Source organism: Balaenoptera borealis, assembly GCF_965194805.1.
Source record: "Balaenoptera borealis genome assembly, chromosome: 11".
Classification (NCBI taxonomy): domain Eukaryota; kingdom Metazoa; phylum Chordata; class Mammalia; order Artiodactyla; family Balaenopteridae; genus Balaenoptera; species Balaenoptera borealis.
This window is the reverse complement of record NC_138868.1, coordinates 25729624-25743489: the sequence shown is the minus strand read 5'-3', so window position 1 is coordinate 25743489 and position 13866 is coordinate 25729624. Positions and strand designations below refer to the sequence as shown.

Below are 13866 nucleotides of genomic sequence, written 5' to 3'. Positions count from 1 at the left end.
CCATTTAGTCCAATCTTGAAGATATTCTAGTCAAGGACCTTTGTGAGGACCAGAAACCCATTCACACTTGCTCAAATGTAGAGACTGACTGAGAAATACAGGCAGACCTCAGAAGTATTGTGGGTTTGGTTCTAGACCGCCACAATAAAGCAAATATCACAATAATGTGAGTCACATTAATTTTGGGGTTCCCAGTGCATATAAAAGTTATATTTACACTATACTGTAGTCTATTAAATGTGAAATAGCATTACGTCTAAAAAAATACATACCTTAATTTAAAAACACTTTATTGGTAAAAAATGCTAACCATCATCTGAGCCTTCAGCGAGTTGTAATCTTTTCGCTGGTGGAGGGTCTTGCTTCAGTGTTAATGTCTGCTGACTGATCAGGATGGTGGTTGCTGAAGGTTGGCATGGCTGTGGCAACTTCTTAAAATAAGACAACGATGAAGTTTGCTGCATTGATTGACTCTTCCTTTCGTGAACGATTTCTCTATAGCTGCAGTGCTGTTTGATAGCATTTTGACCACATTAGAACTTCTTTCAAAATTGAGTCAATCTCAAAACGCTGCTGCTGCTGCTTTATCATCTAAGTCATATTCTAAATCTTTTGTTGTCCTTTCAACAGCCTTCACAGCATCTTCTCCAGGCATAGATTCCATCTCGAGAAACCATTTTCTTTGCTCATCCATGAGAAGCAACTCCTCATCCGTTACAGTTTTATCATGAGATTGCAGCAATTCAGTCACATCTTCAGGCTCCACTTCTAGTTCTCTTGCTGTTCCCACTACATCTGTAGTTACTTCCTCCGCTGAAGTCATCCATGAGAATTGGAATCAACTTCTTCTAAACTCCTGTTATGTTGATATTTTGACCTCTTCCCGCAAATCACAAGTGTTCTTAATGGTATCTAGAATAGTGAATCCTTTTCAGAACGTTTTCCATTGACTTTGCCCACATCCATCAGAGGAATCACTATCTATGAAGCCTTACAAAATGTATTTCTTAAATAATAAGACAAAGTCAAAAGTACTCCTTGATCCATGGGCTGCAGAATGGATGTGTTAGCAAGCATGAAAACAACATGAATCTCATTGTACATCCCCGTCAGAGCTCTTGGTTGACCAGGTGCATTGTCAATGAGCAGTACTATTTTTAAAAAATCTTTTCTGAGCAGTAATCTCAACAGTGGGCTAAAAATATTCATTAAACCATGTTGTCAAACAGATGTGCTGTCATCTGGGCTTTCTTGCTCCATTTATAGAGCACAGGCAGAGTAGATTTAGCATAATTCTTAAGGACCCTAGGGTTCTTGGAATGGTAGATGACCATTGGCTTCAACTTTAAGTCACCAGCTGCATTAGCCTCTAACCAGAGAGTCAGCCAGTCCTTTGAAGCTTTGAAGCCAGGCATTGGCTTCTCCTTGCTGGCTATGAAAGTCCTGGATGACATCCCCTTATAATATAAGGCTGTTTTGTTGTATGGCTGTTAGCATAACTGATGCCATCTTGGACGCTTAGTTTCTCCTGTCCTTTTACTGACCTCACCCAGGACTGTACTGTGCAGTGAATCACTTCTCTGTCATCAAAGGCTTTGTAGTTAATAGATACTGTTTAATAATCATTAGGACCAGGTCGCCTCTATGCTCTCTAGTCCCCCCAAATGATGAAAACCTTCCCTAATGTAATCCCGGTGCCCATGAGACTAGTTACCCATCATAAATCTTGACTTAGAAATGCACGTCCTGTATCCAAGCACATACCTCCATATTCTAGGTTAGCTATAAAATTGTCCCAATGGCCCCTCGGCAGTGCAGGATGCTTCTGGATCGTCCACCTGATCCCACCCTGTGAGTAAATTACCCTGTAATAAACTGATCCATTGATTACATGGAGCTTCCTGCCTAGTTTTTCAGTCTCAAGATGCCTTCTCAGTTTGGTGGGTACATTTTGTTCCCTCTGTCCTCCAACATTCGTCTACATTGACAGCCTGTTGTTTAGTGCAGTCACCTTCATTAATCATCTCAGCTGGATCTTCTGGGTAGCTTGCTGCAGCTTCTACATCAGCACTTGCTGCTTCACCTTGCACTTTTATGTTATAGAGATGGCTCTTTCCTTAAACCTCATGAACCCACCTCTGCTAGCTTCAAACTTTCTTCTGCAGCTTCCTCACCTCTCTCAGCCTTCATGAAATTGAAGAGAGTTAGGGTCTTGCTCTGGATTGGGCTTTGATTAAGGGAATGTTGTGGCTGGTCGGATCTTTAGACTACTAAAACTTTTTCCAGGTCAGCAATAGGCTGCTTTACTTTCTTATCATTTGTGTTTTCACTGGAGTAGCACTTTTAATTTCCTTCAAGAACTTTTTCTTTGCACTCACAACTTGGCTAACTGTTTGGTGCAAGAGGCCTAGCTTTTGGCCTGTCTCAGCTTTCAACATGCCTTCCTCTCACTAAGCCTAGTCACTTCCGGCTTTTTATTTAAAGTGAGAGACATTGGACTCTTCCTTTCACTTGAACATTTACAGGCCATCGTAGGGTTATTAATTGTCCTAATTTCAATATTGTTGTATCTCAGGGAATAGGGAGGCCCAAGAAGAGGGAGAGAAGGAATGGGGGAACAGCCGGTCAGTGGAGCAGTCAGAACACACGCAACATTGACTAAGTTTGTCCTCTATATGGGTGTGGTTCATGGCACCCAAAACAATTACCATAGTAACATCAAAGATCAGTGATCCCAGACCAACATAAGAAATATAATAATAATGGAAAAATTGAAATATTGCAAGAATTACCAAAATGTGATACAGAGACATGAAGAGAACAAATGCTGTTGGAAAAATGGTGCCAATAGACTTGCTCGACACAAGGTTGCCACGAACCTTCGATTTATAAAAAAATGAAATATCTGCAAAGTGCAGTAAAGCAAAGCGCAATAAGACCAGGTGTGCCTACGCAGGGCCATTTCATGGAAACAAAACAGCTCCCGATGGGGAGGGATGGAGACCGCCGTCCTCCCCCTGGCTCGCTCTCTCCTGTTCTCTCTCCACACGGGCTTTCACCTCTGTTTCTCTATGCATACCTGCTCTGTTCTCTTGCTTCCCTTGGCCTACTATCCTTCTCTGTTTTCTCATTAGGGTGTATGTAGCTGAAAATCCACCCCAGGACCCACTCTGCACAACTTTACCCTTTCATTACCCACCCCTCTCTGGCTGCCATCTCTGTGCCCCCAGGGCAAATTCTTGAGACTCGGATTGGTCCAGTTCATCCACCTATGATGAGCCACCCTTGGGTCAGGTGCCTATACAATCAGCTGTCAGCAAGGAGACAGGGTCATGTGACATAAGCATGCCCACCCACCTCCCCGGACTGACCCTTTCAGCGAGGGCTTTTGCTGGGGCTTGTACCCAGAGGAGGAAGCATGAGTGGGCGGGTCCTTCAAAAGCCTGGAATTGGCCACTACCCCCAGGATGGCAGCCAGCAGGTGGGCAGTCCCTGTGGACACTGCCACAGAGAGGCGAGGGCATCCTCGACTCCCACGTCAGGTGAGAATGCACGTGCTTGCAGACCTGCCCACCACTCCCACCCTAACACCTGTCCTGTTGAAAATGCTGCTGGGTCTAGAAAGTGACTTCTGACTGAGGCCCAGTTAGCACAATGTCTTTCTTAGCAGATGATAAATACTTGTAAATTGAAACGAATGATCTTAGCTCAGGTGATGTTAATATGGCTCCTGGCCACACACTTGCATGATGTGAAAACTGATGAGCTTCTCAATAGAGTCTTTTGAAACAAAATTGGTTTCTAGTAAAATTGATATTGTTGTGGCTCTTCCCTTCTAAATATTTAGTAAGTTAATGTCCCAAGAATTGAAAAGTCTCTTGATTTCTTAAGGTGAACTGTTACAGAATCCTAGCCTGTGATAAGTGCTAAAATGTAGGGTGTTTCTGGGAAGGGATATTTAGGAAGTATCAATAGAATTAGTGCCAGAAACATTCTTTTAGAGGATATTAAGTTGCTTTGATTATGCAGGTTTCAAAAACAGAGAAATTTGTGATGGGGCAGAATTTGTCTTCATAGGACAGATCCACACTTTAATGAAAGCCATTCTATAATGAAATCTTGAAACTGATTATCTTCATTCTCTGACTTTGGCCAGACTTTTGTGAATTATGGAGGGGGGCCATCAATGTATTTTACATAAATTAACTGTGACTTCACTTTATTTTCCCCCATCTCTACCTTATGACTAAACTGGCCCCCTCCAAACCCACACACAAACTGAGTCGAGAGATGGTTTTACCGAATAGAATCAGAGGAATATCGTTGGTCTGGAAGTTTTGAAAAAAGCAGAAATAATCAAGGCCTTGACAATTCACATTAAACCAGTCTCTGGTTGCTCATCTGTGAAATGGGTATAAGAACTTTTGCATTTCCTACCTCCTGTGGTGGTTGTAAGGAGCACGTGGCATAATGTAACCGAAAATGCTTTCAAAAGTATATTTGAAGATGTTCTTACTAAAGTATTAGCTTCATAATTCAGTTTCATCCAGCGAAATGTTTTAGCTCCTTCCGTCTACTGAACTAATTTGTCACATGTTCTATAAAAATTTTAAAGTATTTATATTCTGTAAAATAAAAATACAAAGATGATCCTAAGTTTGGACCTGCCCATAAAAGCCAGCCTCACCTGGAGCTGTGCTTTGCTGTTGCTGCCTGTGATTTGGAGGACATGTAAGTACTTGTGCCTGCGCTTTCGCTCTGGGGGGTAAACCCAGGCCAGGAATTCTCACCAAACATGTTAGACATGCTGGGCAAAGGCAAGTACTGAACAGGAGCTTGACTATAGCTGTTGTAATGTGATGCTTTGCTTCCTAATTAACTTTGTACGTCCTTGGCCTCTGCCAGGAACAGTGTTCATATGCTATTAGAATTTTTTATGGTAAAATAAAATGGCAAAGGCTTTCATGCCCCAAAACCTGCCTGCTCCTCATTTTGCCTACTCCAGATGGTGAGATGGACTCACAAATCAGTTGTACAGCAGTGCCCGCTGGGGGTTGTTGAAGGACAGTTGTGGGTCTGGCAGACCCCCTGTGGTCTCAACCTGGGGCATGAGCTCATCAGCCAAAAAGAGCTCACCCCTGGCCATCCACAGGCCCATGAGAGTTCCAGCCCATCCACGACTGTATCCTTGGGGCAGATGGTGTCCAGCGGCAGAATAAGCCAATGTTTGCTTACATGCCCTTCTTAGAACATAAAGAAGTCCCATCCAGTGCTCCCGAGGAGTCCAGGGATGATGTTAGTCTGGGACATAAACTCCCAAGACCACCTCTTTCCCCATTGCTAGTCCCGGCAATCATGATGCCAGCCTTATATTTAGACCTAACCAGAGACTATGTGTTACACTCCATGCTCTGCCCTTTGATCTAAGCTGGTTGCACAGGAGGCATATCTGACCCAGGAGCCACAGATTCATAGGCTGACCAGCCACCAAAAAAAATGTGGCTTAGCACATGGGGCTAGGCCAACCAGATTCTCTCTCTAGGAAACACCAAGAAACAGAGTCTGTTAGCTGCAGGTGTTGAAACTGAATGGTCAAGACTCAGAGGCCATGATGGGCTGTATTCAAAACAAAGATCTAAGAAATCAGAATATTGACTAAGAAGTAGCCTTGAAGCCAAGGAGATTAGAGATAAGAAAGCCTATCTCCTGTAATAAAAACAGACCAAAAAGCCAACTCTGAATGTTTCACAGGAGTCCCTATGCCCTAATGGAGAGACACGACCCTGGGCTTTTGTGGCTCCAGTGAGATTCGGGCGGCAACATAGTGATGTTCCTCACTTCAGCCTAACTGCTGAAGCTTTCTGCAAATACTCAGAAAGTACCTCGAGACTGAGGGAGCGATTCTTCACTCCACTCTGTAAAGAAAGCTCAACTATGTACAAAAGACACCCCCGAAGCTGCTGTCTTGCTTCAGTGATGAGGGATAAACTTAGAGCCTCTGCAAAATGCTGTTGCAGGGCTCGCCATGGGGTGGAGAGCATGGCAGAGGAGAGGACCAGTGGGCCCAGGAACGGAGGGCTTCCCTGCTCCCGCATTTGCTTTTTCTTTCCTCCTGGACCCTGGCTGCTCCTAGCTCTCAGGACCAATGACGTGATCAGATGGAAGGAAGTGGTTGGTGCCTACTTCCGTCCCAGGAATGGCTGACAGACACAGCCCCAGGGAGCTGGAAAAGGCACATGGCAAAGCCAGCCCCTCCTTGCTGGTCCCCATTAGAAATAGGAGAGCAAACTCATTCCAAAGGATGATCTCCAGACATCTTTTAGGAAATGTCATGCATCCAACTCAAGAGCTCTGCTGGCCACTGGAAGCCAGAAAGAATGTGCCTAGGAAGGAGTATGGAACCAAGTAATGAAAACATTAGTGAGAGTGATGGTCAATTAACTGTAAAATGTACACAGATGGTTAGAGGGAAACACAATTGCTTTGAGTCTCTCTATGACCTTCTGGAGGTACAGTTATGACAAATACTGGTTGGCACAGTTGGGTACTTCATTTTAACAACATTCCAGTGTTCATATTTGCACACAGACAAACCCACATTTAGGGAGAGGTCATCTGACTCCTCGGAACTGAAATAAAGTATTGTTAGCATAACAGTTTCGCCACCCACCCCTCCTCCAAGCCAAAGAGCTCTGGCTAACTCTTGAAGGGAAAACACTGCAGGTTATCTGGTCTCTGATATGGGCTGTGTGTGCTTGCTCTGGACTCTGCTGGGCCTTCACGGAACATATAAAAGGGCTTGCTTTTGCCCCCAGTGCCCAGTCTGTCACCCAGCTCCTGGTAGCTGAGGCCTACGGGAGCCCCACAGGGCCTGTGGAAGCCACACCTCTTGAAGCCATATTCCCAGTGATGCCAACATAACCTAATGAAAAGTCAGGCTACCACCCAGATGTCTTACCTATGGGACATTCAGAAACTATTGGATTGGGGACATAGGGTCGACCGATAAGTCATCTGTTGGACCGGATTTCTCATGCTTCGGCTGGTGGCAAAGCCAGAAACTGTTTGTATGCTCCTGGAGTAGTCCATTTCCTAGATCAAATTTGGCAGCATCAAGAGAAAGGGCGTGGATAGTCTTAAGACTGTGAAAACAAAGGGTTGCCAAATTGCCCGAGTTGCTTCATGTATTAATATTCAGGTGCTTTGGGAACTAAAAGTTTGCTTCTCTCTAATTTAAGGTTTTGTCCCTAAAATTGGAAGGTCCCAGACAAGCTTTCTGTGTCCCAGGGACCAACTCTTTTAATGGTTCAGGTAAAAGAGAACCAAAGGCTGAGACCAGAAGCCGTGACTTGAGCAGATACGAGGCCTGGAGAAGGGCTGCAGGGCTGTCTTTCTGCCAGGGTGTGCATGTCTATTGATTGTTAATCTTTCATTTAATTGGAACTGTACAGGAAGCACTGATAGAAGCTTCCACATAGCCATCTATTCAGTCCTTCATTGGCTGAGCAAACTTTCCTGAATTCTTACTATGCATCAGACACCGTGCTAGGTGATCGGAATTCAGCAGTGAACAGGACACAGCGCCTCCCCTCACAGAGTTCACGGTCAAGGGAGACTGATCCTTGAGACACAAAGCCCAACATATGAAGGACTCACCATGCATTCAATGATTTTTCTACCTCATAATAGCCAGCCGAATGAAAACTGAAGTCCCCTTCTTTCTGGAAACATTTAGGTTTAGAAAATGACAGACTCTGCCATTGCATCTTCTGATTAGGCTACACACAGCTTTCCTACCCAAGGATCTTGAACTGATTAGTAAGGTACCCACAATATCCCCCTGGGGATAGAGAACAAATTGCCAACTGCCAAGAATCAGCAAGCATTTGTTGATTTCAGGAACCATATATTCAGTACTTTACGAATGAAACCACAGTACACCGAACGCTCACTTTGTATTGTTCATATCAGCAAACTGCCATTCAGAATGTACTGGATTATTAATGAATGGGCTTGGGTTTTTATTCAGCCTCTGAAATATAGTGCTCTGTGGAGCAAATCTAAACAGGTGAACCAGGTAGAGCTCTGCAGTGATACCATTTCTTTTTCTTTTTTCTTTCTTTGTGATACCATTTCTTTGCTGCATTAGCCTGTTTTCCTTGGTTGAAATTGTGTTTGTTTTCTCCTGGAAATTTTGCATATGAAATAAAGCACATCGTCTTGCTTGTAATTTTCTTTCCAAGGTGTTAGTGGATATATGTGTTCACATTTTGTCTTTTCTCTTGCTTACTAGTTCTTTCTCCATTCCCCATAAGGAAAAGATTTTAACAAGCGTTTACAAATTCTCATAATATTAGAAATCACCATGTGATGAACTGATGACTCTTAACTGTTTTTGAAATTATAGGATCCTAGACTCTTTTAGTTGGAAGAGAATTTACTGGGGAAATAATCCAGGTTTCTACCCTGCAATCAACCCCATGACCTGTGGACACTATAGAGGCCTACCTGGTCAAAGATTAAGCAGAATTAGGACTTCAGCCAGGCAGGTACTCAAAATGAGGGAGAGGGGAATGAATGGGGAGGAGATGGAGGGTTTTAAATATAATTTAATATTTAGGGGAAAAAAGCAATGTAGTCACCATTGAGTGGGAGTGGAAGAATTTCCTTGATTTTAAATCACACATGGCATGAGAGGACACCAAAATATTTTCAGTTTGGGGTCTGAAAAGTTTTACTCTAGCTCTGAATCTATGTCAAGGCCACTGTTATCACACGTTAAAGGGATGCCCATGTTAGGATTTGGGGTCATCCAGACCTAGATTGGAACCTCACCTCTACCACATTCTAGCTGTGCTCCTCTGGGCAAGTCATGTCCCCTCTCTGAGTCTTATCTGTGAAATGAAGCTGGGATCTAGTCAGTGAAGTGACTATAGAGCTGGAAGGAGAGAACACAGAGTTTACAACTGCAGGACACTCCACAAGCATGATGGACTATTGTTATTGATTAGCCTCTGCTTGAATACTTCTAGCGTTGGGAAACTGCCTATCTTGCCAGAGCCGAAGCATTACCCATTGATCCACCAGGAGTGACTCCTATGCTCAGCCCCTTCCAGCCCCCAACTGTGGACAGCCTCCCTTTTCAACAGCTCAGGACACCAATAAGCACCCCCCCAAAAGAGGGTGAGCTCAGGACACCTAGGGAGAGGTGGCTGGTGCTGTGATAGGAAAGGCTCTTCATCACCTGGCTGAGGTGAGACTAGCTGGAACCCGCTGGAGATCTCCCACAGATTCCACGGTCCCATCACTCCCAGGAGTCATTCTTCTGAGCACCCAAAAGACTCAACTCACCCAGGGCATACCACCCTGGTCCTAGCAAGCAACTTGCAAAACACCTGGGCCTGGTGCATTTAAAGGGCTGGCAGCAAAGACGGTCGGCTCTGTAAGAATGACATGGAACTCATTACCAGAATCATATGGTAAGCCAGAGGAAAATAAGATTCTATTTAGGAAAACTCCATGAGACTGCTCATGTAACTGCTCAGGGACAGCATTGCTAAAGTGAAGTTCGCCTGTGCTGGATTCAGGAGAAAACTTGCCTCTCCTTATCTTGGAGTCCAGACTCTTGGCAGTTATGACATTTGCCCACACATTCTCCATAGCAGCTGGCTGAGGTGGGCTGGAGGAGAACAGGGAAAATATAATAAACTGAAGCCAGTCAAGAAAAAATGAGCTAAGGGTTTAAGTGTTTGGGCTTTAGAGCAGCTTGGCCACATCCTAGCTGTATACTTCGTCGTGCCTCTGTTAAGTGGGGATGAGGACATATTCCTCGTGGGTTCAGGCTATAAACATTAATGAGATGCTATAAGTAGCGTGCTGAGCCCAGGACCTGGCACAGAGAAACCCCTTGATAACTAGTGCTTGATATTTGGTATCATGTGATGTTGTGGCAGGGCTGGGGAGAAACTCCCAGAGTGTCACTAACCCCCAGTGGTCTCTCTTGTACTCAGACCCCAAGACACCGTTTCTGGTGCTAGAACTGGTCTCGTCAGAGCATCTTTGCTCTGTTCCTAAAACAAACGATAAAATGACATCAGTTCTTGAAACGCACCTGTAGTAAACTGTTTCTTTGGGATGGATGGGGAAGGATGCAGCAAGCAATTCAGACACCACCCTCTTTCCCGTGCAGAGGGTCACACAACCTTTTTCTGCAAGAGGCCTGATCGTGTACATGCCCGCGCGCGCACGTGCACAAACACTCCACATCTTGGACAAGCGAGCCTGTCCTGATTGTCCTGTGACTCTTCCCAAATCACTTCCAGGAGGGATAAAAAGGGAACCTAGATTCCTGGAGGCTTACACAGGAAGGAGCTGCTACTTGGAGGGAGAGGGTGGGCTCAGCTGACAGCCCACTGTGTCACCATAGGCAGTGGCTTCACTTCACTGGTTTGTAAAGAGATACCATTTTGACCTGCTCCCATATCAGTTAATGCTGGAAACCAAGCCTACATTAAACCCCAAATTTCCCTCTTTCCAAACTCAACACAATCTAATCAATTAAATAAGGGGGAAAAAAATATATATATATCTAGACCTGAGCTGTCCAGTATGGTAGCCACTAACCCCATGTGGCTATTTAAACTGAAATTTAAATAATTAAAATGAAATAAAATTTAAAATTCAGTTGCTCAGGTGTACTAGCCACATGTCAAGTCTCAATAGCCATGTGTGGCTAATGACTTCCATATTAAACAGCACAGATACGAAACATTTCTGTCACTGCAGATAGTTCAACTACACAACATAGATCTGCTACGGATGGAAACGTGTTCTCCCCCCCTACCCTGCCCCACCCCACATACATACGTTGATGCCTTAATCCCCAATGTGTTGGTATTTGGAGATGGAGCCTCCGGAGGTAATTAGGCTTAGATGAGGTCATGAGGGTAGGGCCTTCATGGTGGTACTAATGTCCTTATAAGCAGAGGGAGACACACCGGAGCTCTCTCTCTCTCTGCCATGTGAGAACACAGCAAGAAGGTGGCCAACTGCAAGCCAGGAAGAGAGCTCTCACCAGGAACTGAATTGGCCAGCACCTTGATCTTGGACTTCCAAGCCTCCAGAACTGTGAGAAATAAATGTCTGTTGTTTAAGCCACCCGGTCTATGGTACTTTGTGATAGCAGCCAGAGCAGACCAATGCAGATAATAAGTATTCATGAGTTCAGTCCAGCTTCTTTTATTTATGTGAACTGGGCTTTTCACCTCGAAACTGGTTCTGGAAAAATATTTTCCCTGTGCAAGTAAAACGTGGCTCTCAGCAGGCGGCCACCTGCAGCTTCTGAGAAGGGCCTGATGTTGCACCTGTGTTTGTTTTTGCAATGAATGCCTGCAATGGCCACAGTGTCTCCTCCTCCCTAAGGATTTCCAAATCGCATTTTCTTCTGGATAATAAAGAACAAGCTGATAAATATCAGCCCTGGATGTGAGGGGATGGGGGCTGTTTCATCCCAAGTCTAAATCCATTCTGTCACCTAGTGGATTCCCCCCGCCCCACATGAGAGAAACAAGGATTTTGTGTTAATGACCAGAAACCTTGATGCAAATTTGCCTGGCAAACCATAGGAAGGTGAGCATTAGCTGTGTGTCAGGTGGTGAGCTGAGCAGTTCACACACATTATCTCAGTTAATTCGCAACACCAATTATCATGCACATTTTCCACAAGGAAAAGGGCTCAGAGAAGTGAAGAACCTGCTTCACTGACAGAGCCACTGGATGAATAAATGAATGCACAAATCAGTAAAGGCATGCAGGCTTAGTTTATGTGCACTGCATTCAGATAAACTCTGCAGAGATTAATAATCCTGGGGGAGTTTGGGAATGGATAGATGGAATAGCTTACATGTATTCCCCCTCTGGAGGTATCCTCCCTCAGGCTCCTGTAAAATCATCCGCTGATTATAGGACCTTTGCTGCTCTGTCTCTCCTGGCACCTGACTTGCGACCTAAGCGCAAAGCCAGCTGGCAAGCCACTGCCATTCTGCTCTTAGGAACTGGAACTAGGAGAGAGTTCCTGTGAATGAGGAACCCGAGTGACTCTCTAGGAGGAAGCTGATCAGAAAGGCAGGAGGTGCACAGGTGTGTGGAGTGAGAGGGAGTGAGGAGGGCAACTGCCTGGGCTCCTGGTGGCTTCCAGGCCCTGGTGCCAATTGGCGTGAGGCTTGTGACGGGACATGTGGTGTGTCTGCAGATGCTCCCCAGCTCCAAGGGCTTCCGGTGGGGCTGCAATCACAGGACCCTGGCCACCCGGCCCCAACATGGACAGAGACGGACATGCAGCCCAGACGAGCCGATCACATTTGCTCTCCGAGGAATGTGGTTGGAGCTGAGTGTCCAGTGGCAGCACCTCATTCCTTTCCTCCTAAAGGCCTGGACGCCTCCTTTGTTTCTCTTGAGTAAGTTTCTACTGTTTGTAACCACACAAGCCTACTGGCATCTGCTCTTGTTATTCAAGTAAACTAGTTGGAGTGGCCTCTTTCCTCTCAACCAGAAAAGCCCCTAGAATATGTGAATCTCCAGCTGTGCGTCACTGATGCATCTTCGGATTCCTCTCCAGTCACTTTCCCTCCAGTTGCCGCCACACAGATGGCTTCTTGGATGTGCTGATGCTCTGCTATGGACGGGATAGAAGGCCTGGGCGATGGCCAAAACTCTCCCTTTGGGGCACCACCTCCAGAGGGACCAAGCCCTTGACCTCACCTGATGCGGCAGATGTAATGCTGCCTGGGAGAAATGTGGTTGGCCCTCTCTAGAAAAGAATCACCCTCTTCCCCAAACTGCCTCCCAGCCACGCTCACCCCCTTGCTACTTTTTGTGGGTGGAGCTCTAGGGCCCTGCAAATTCAACGTTTCTCCCTCCCTGCTGGTCAGGCCAACCTCCAGCTCAAACCCCGAGGCCACCACCACTCCCTGTACTAGTAGCTCAGCAGTGAGGGCTGAGTCCTAAACCGGGTGGGAAACAGTAATGATGACTCCCAGCCGGGGGCAGTTCCCCATCTATCACCTTGTTTGTTGTCCCTACCCAACCATCCCATGAGAGCAATGTCTCCATTTCCCAGATGAGGAGACAGGCTCAGAGAGGTTAACATTCCCAAGGTCACATATCTGGTTGGGGACGGAATCTAGATGCCGTTGAAAGGAAAAGGCCAGTGTGCATGAGGTACCAACACGGCCTTCACCTCCAGTGAGAGGGAAGTCTTTAAAGCGGTGATTACATCTCTTCTCCTCCTGCTCCGAGAAGCCAGGCCCCCGCAGGCGCTGAATCCGGCCTGACCCCTTTGGACATAAAGTGGGGCACAGGTTACTTGGCTGAGGGAGTGGCAGGTTTTCCCACCACACTTGAACTCTCTACTTCCCTCAGGACTGACAGATCCGTTGATGAAGCTGTCATGATATAAACAGTCGGTTTCATACTCTATCAGGTTTCCTGTTCCATCTTGCTCAAACCAGTTACCATTGGAGAGGATGTACTTCAGTCCCTCACCCACAGGCTGTTCCCTCTGCGCCCTCTACCCTGATGTCCTGAGAGTACACGTTGCTAATCTGATTGGTCGGACTCCAGGACATTCCCTGGGCCCTGCATCACCAGTGGCCAAGCTTACTCCATCTTAAAAGTCAGTGCACCTGTGCTCCCTGAGCGCCTGTTACAAGGTAAAGCCTGCCTTTGTGAGCAGGCACGACTAGGTTCTTCTTTCCTAGCTCTTCCATGTTGGTAACTAAGTGGGCAATCAAGCTGGAGGCAGCAGGGAGCTCCAATCATACCTTCAGCCCAACTTTGAATGCTCCAAAGCAGCTTTCCCTTTAGCTC

The 13866-nt window shown here is 45.8% G+C and overlaps 1 protein-coding gene across 6 annotated transcripts in view; it reads left to right on the top strand.

Annotated features, from left to right (window-relative positions):
• Positions 1–1890, top strand: part of KIAA1549L (KIAA1549 like) — a 291549-nt gene extending 289659 nt beyond the window's left edge. For all 6 annotated transcript variants that reach the window (XM_082343655.1, XM_082343657.1, XM_082343656.1 and 3 more), the window contains one exon: positions 631–1890. Coding sequence is in view for 1 of the 6 variants with exons in the window: in XM_082343657.1 (XP_082199783.1) it covers positions 631–657 (27 nt within the window). In the remaining 5 variants the exon portion in view is untranslated. The remainder of the gene's footprint in view (positions 1–630) is intronic.
• The last annotated feature ends 11976 nt before the right edge of the window (positions 1891–13866 follow it).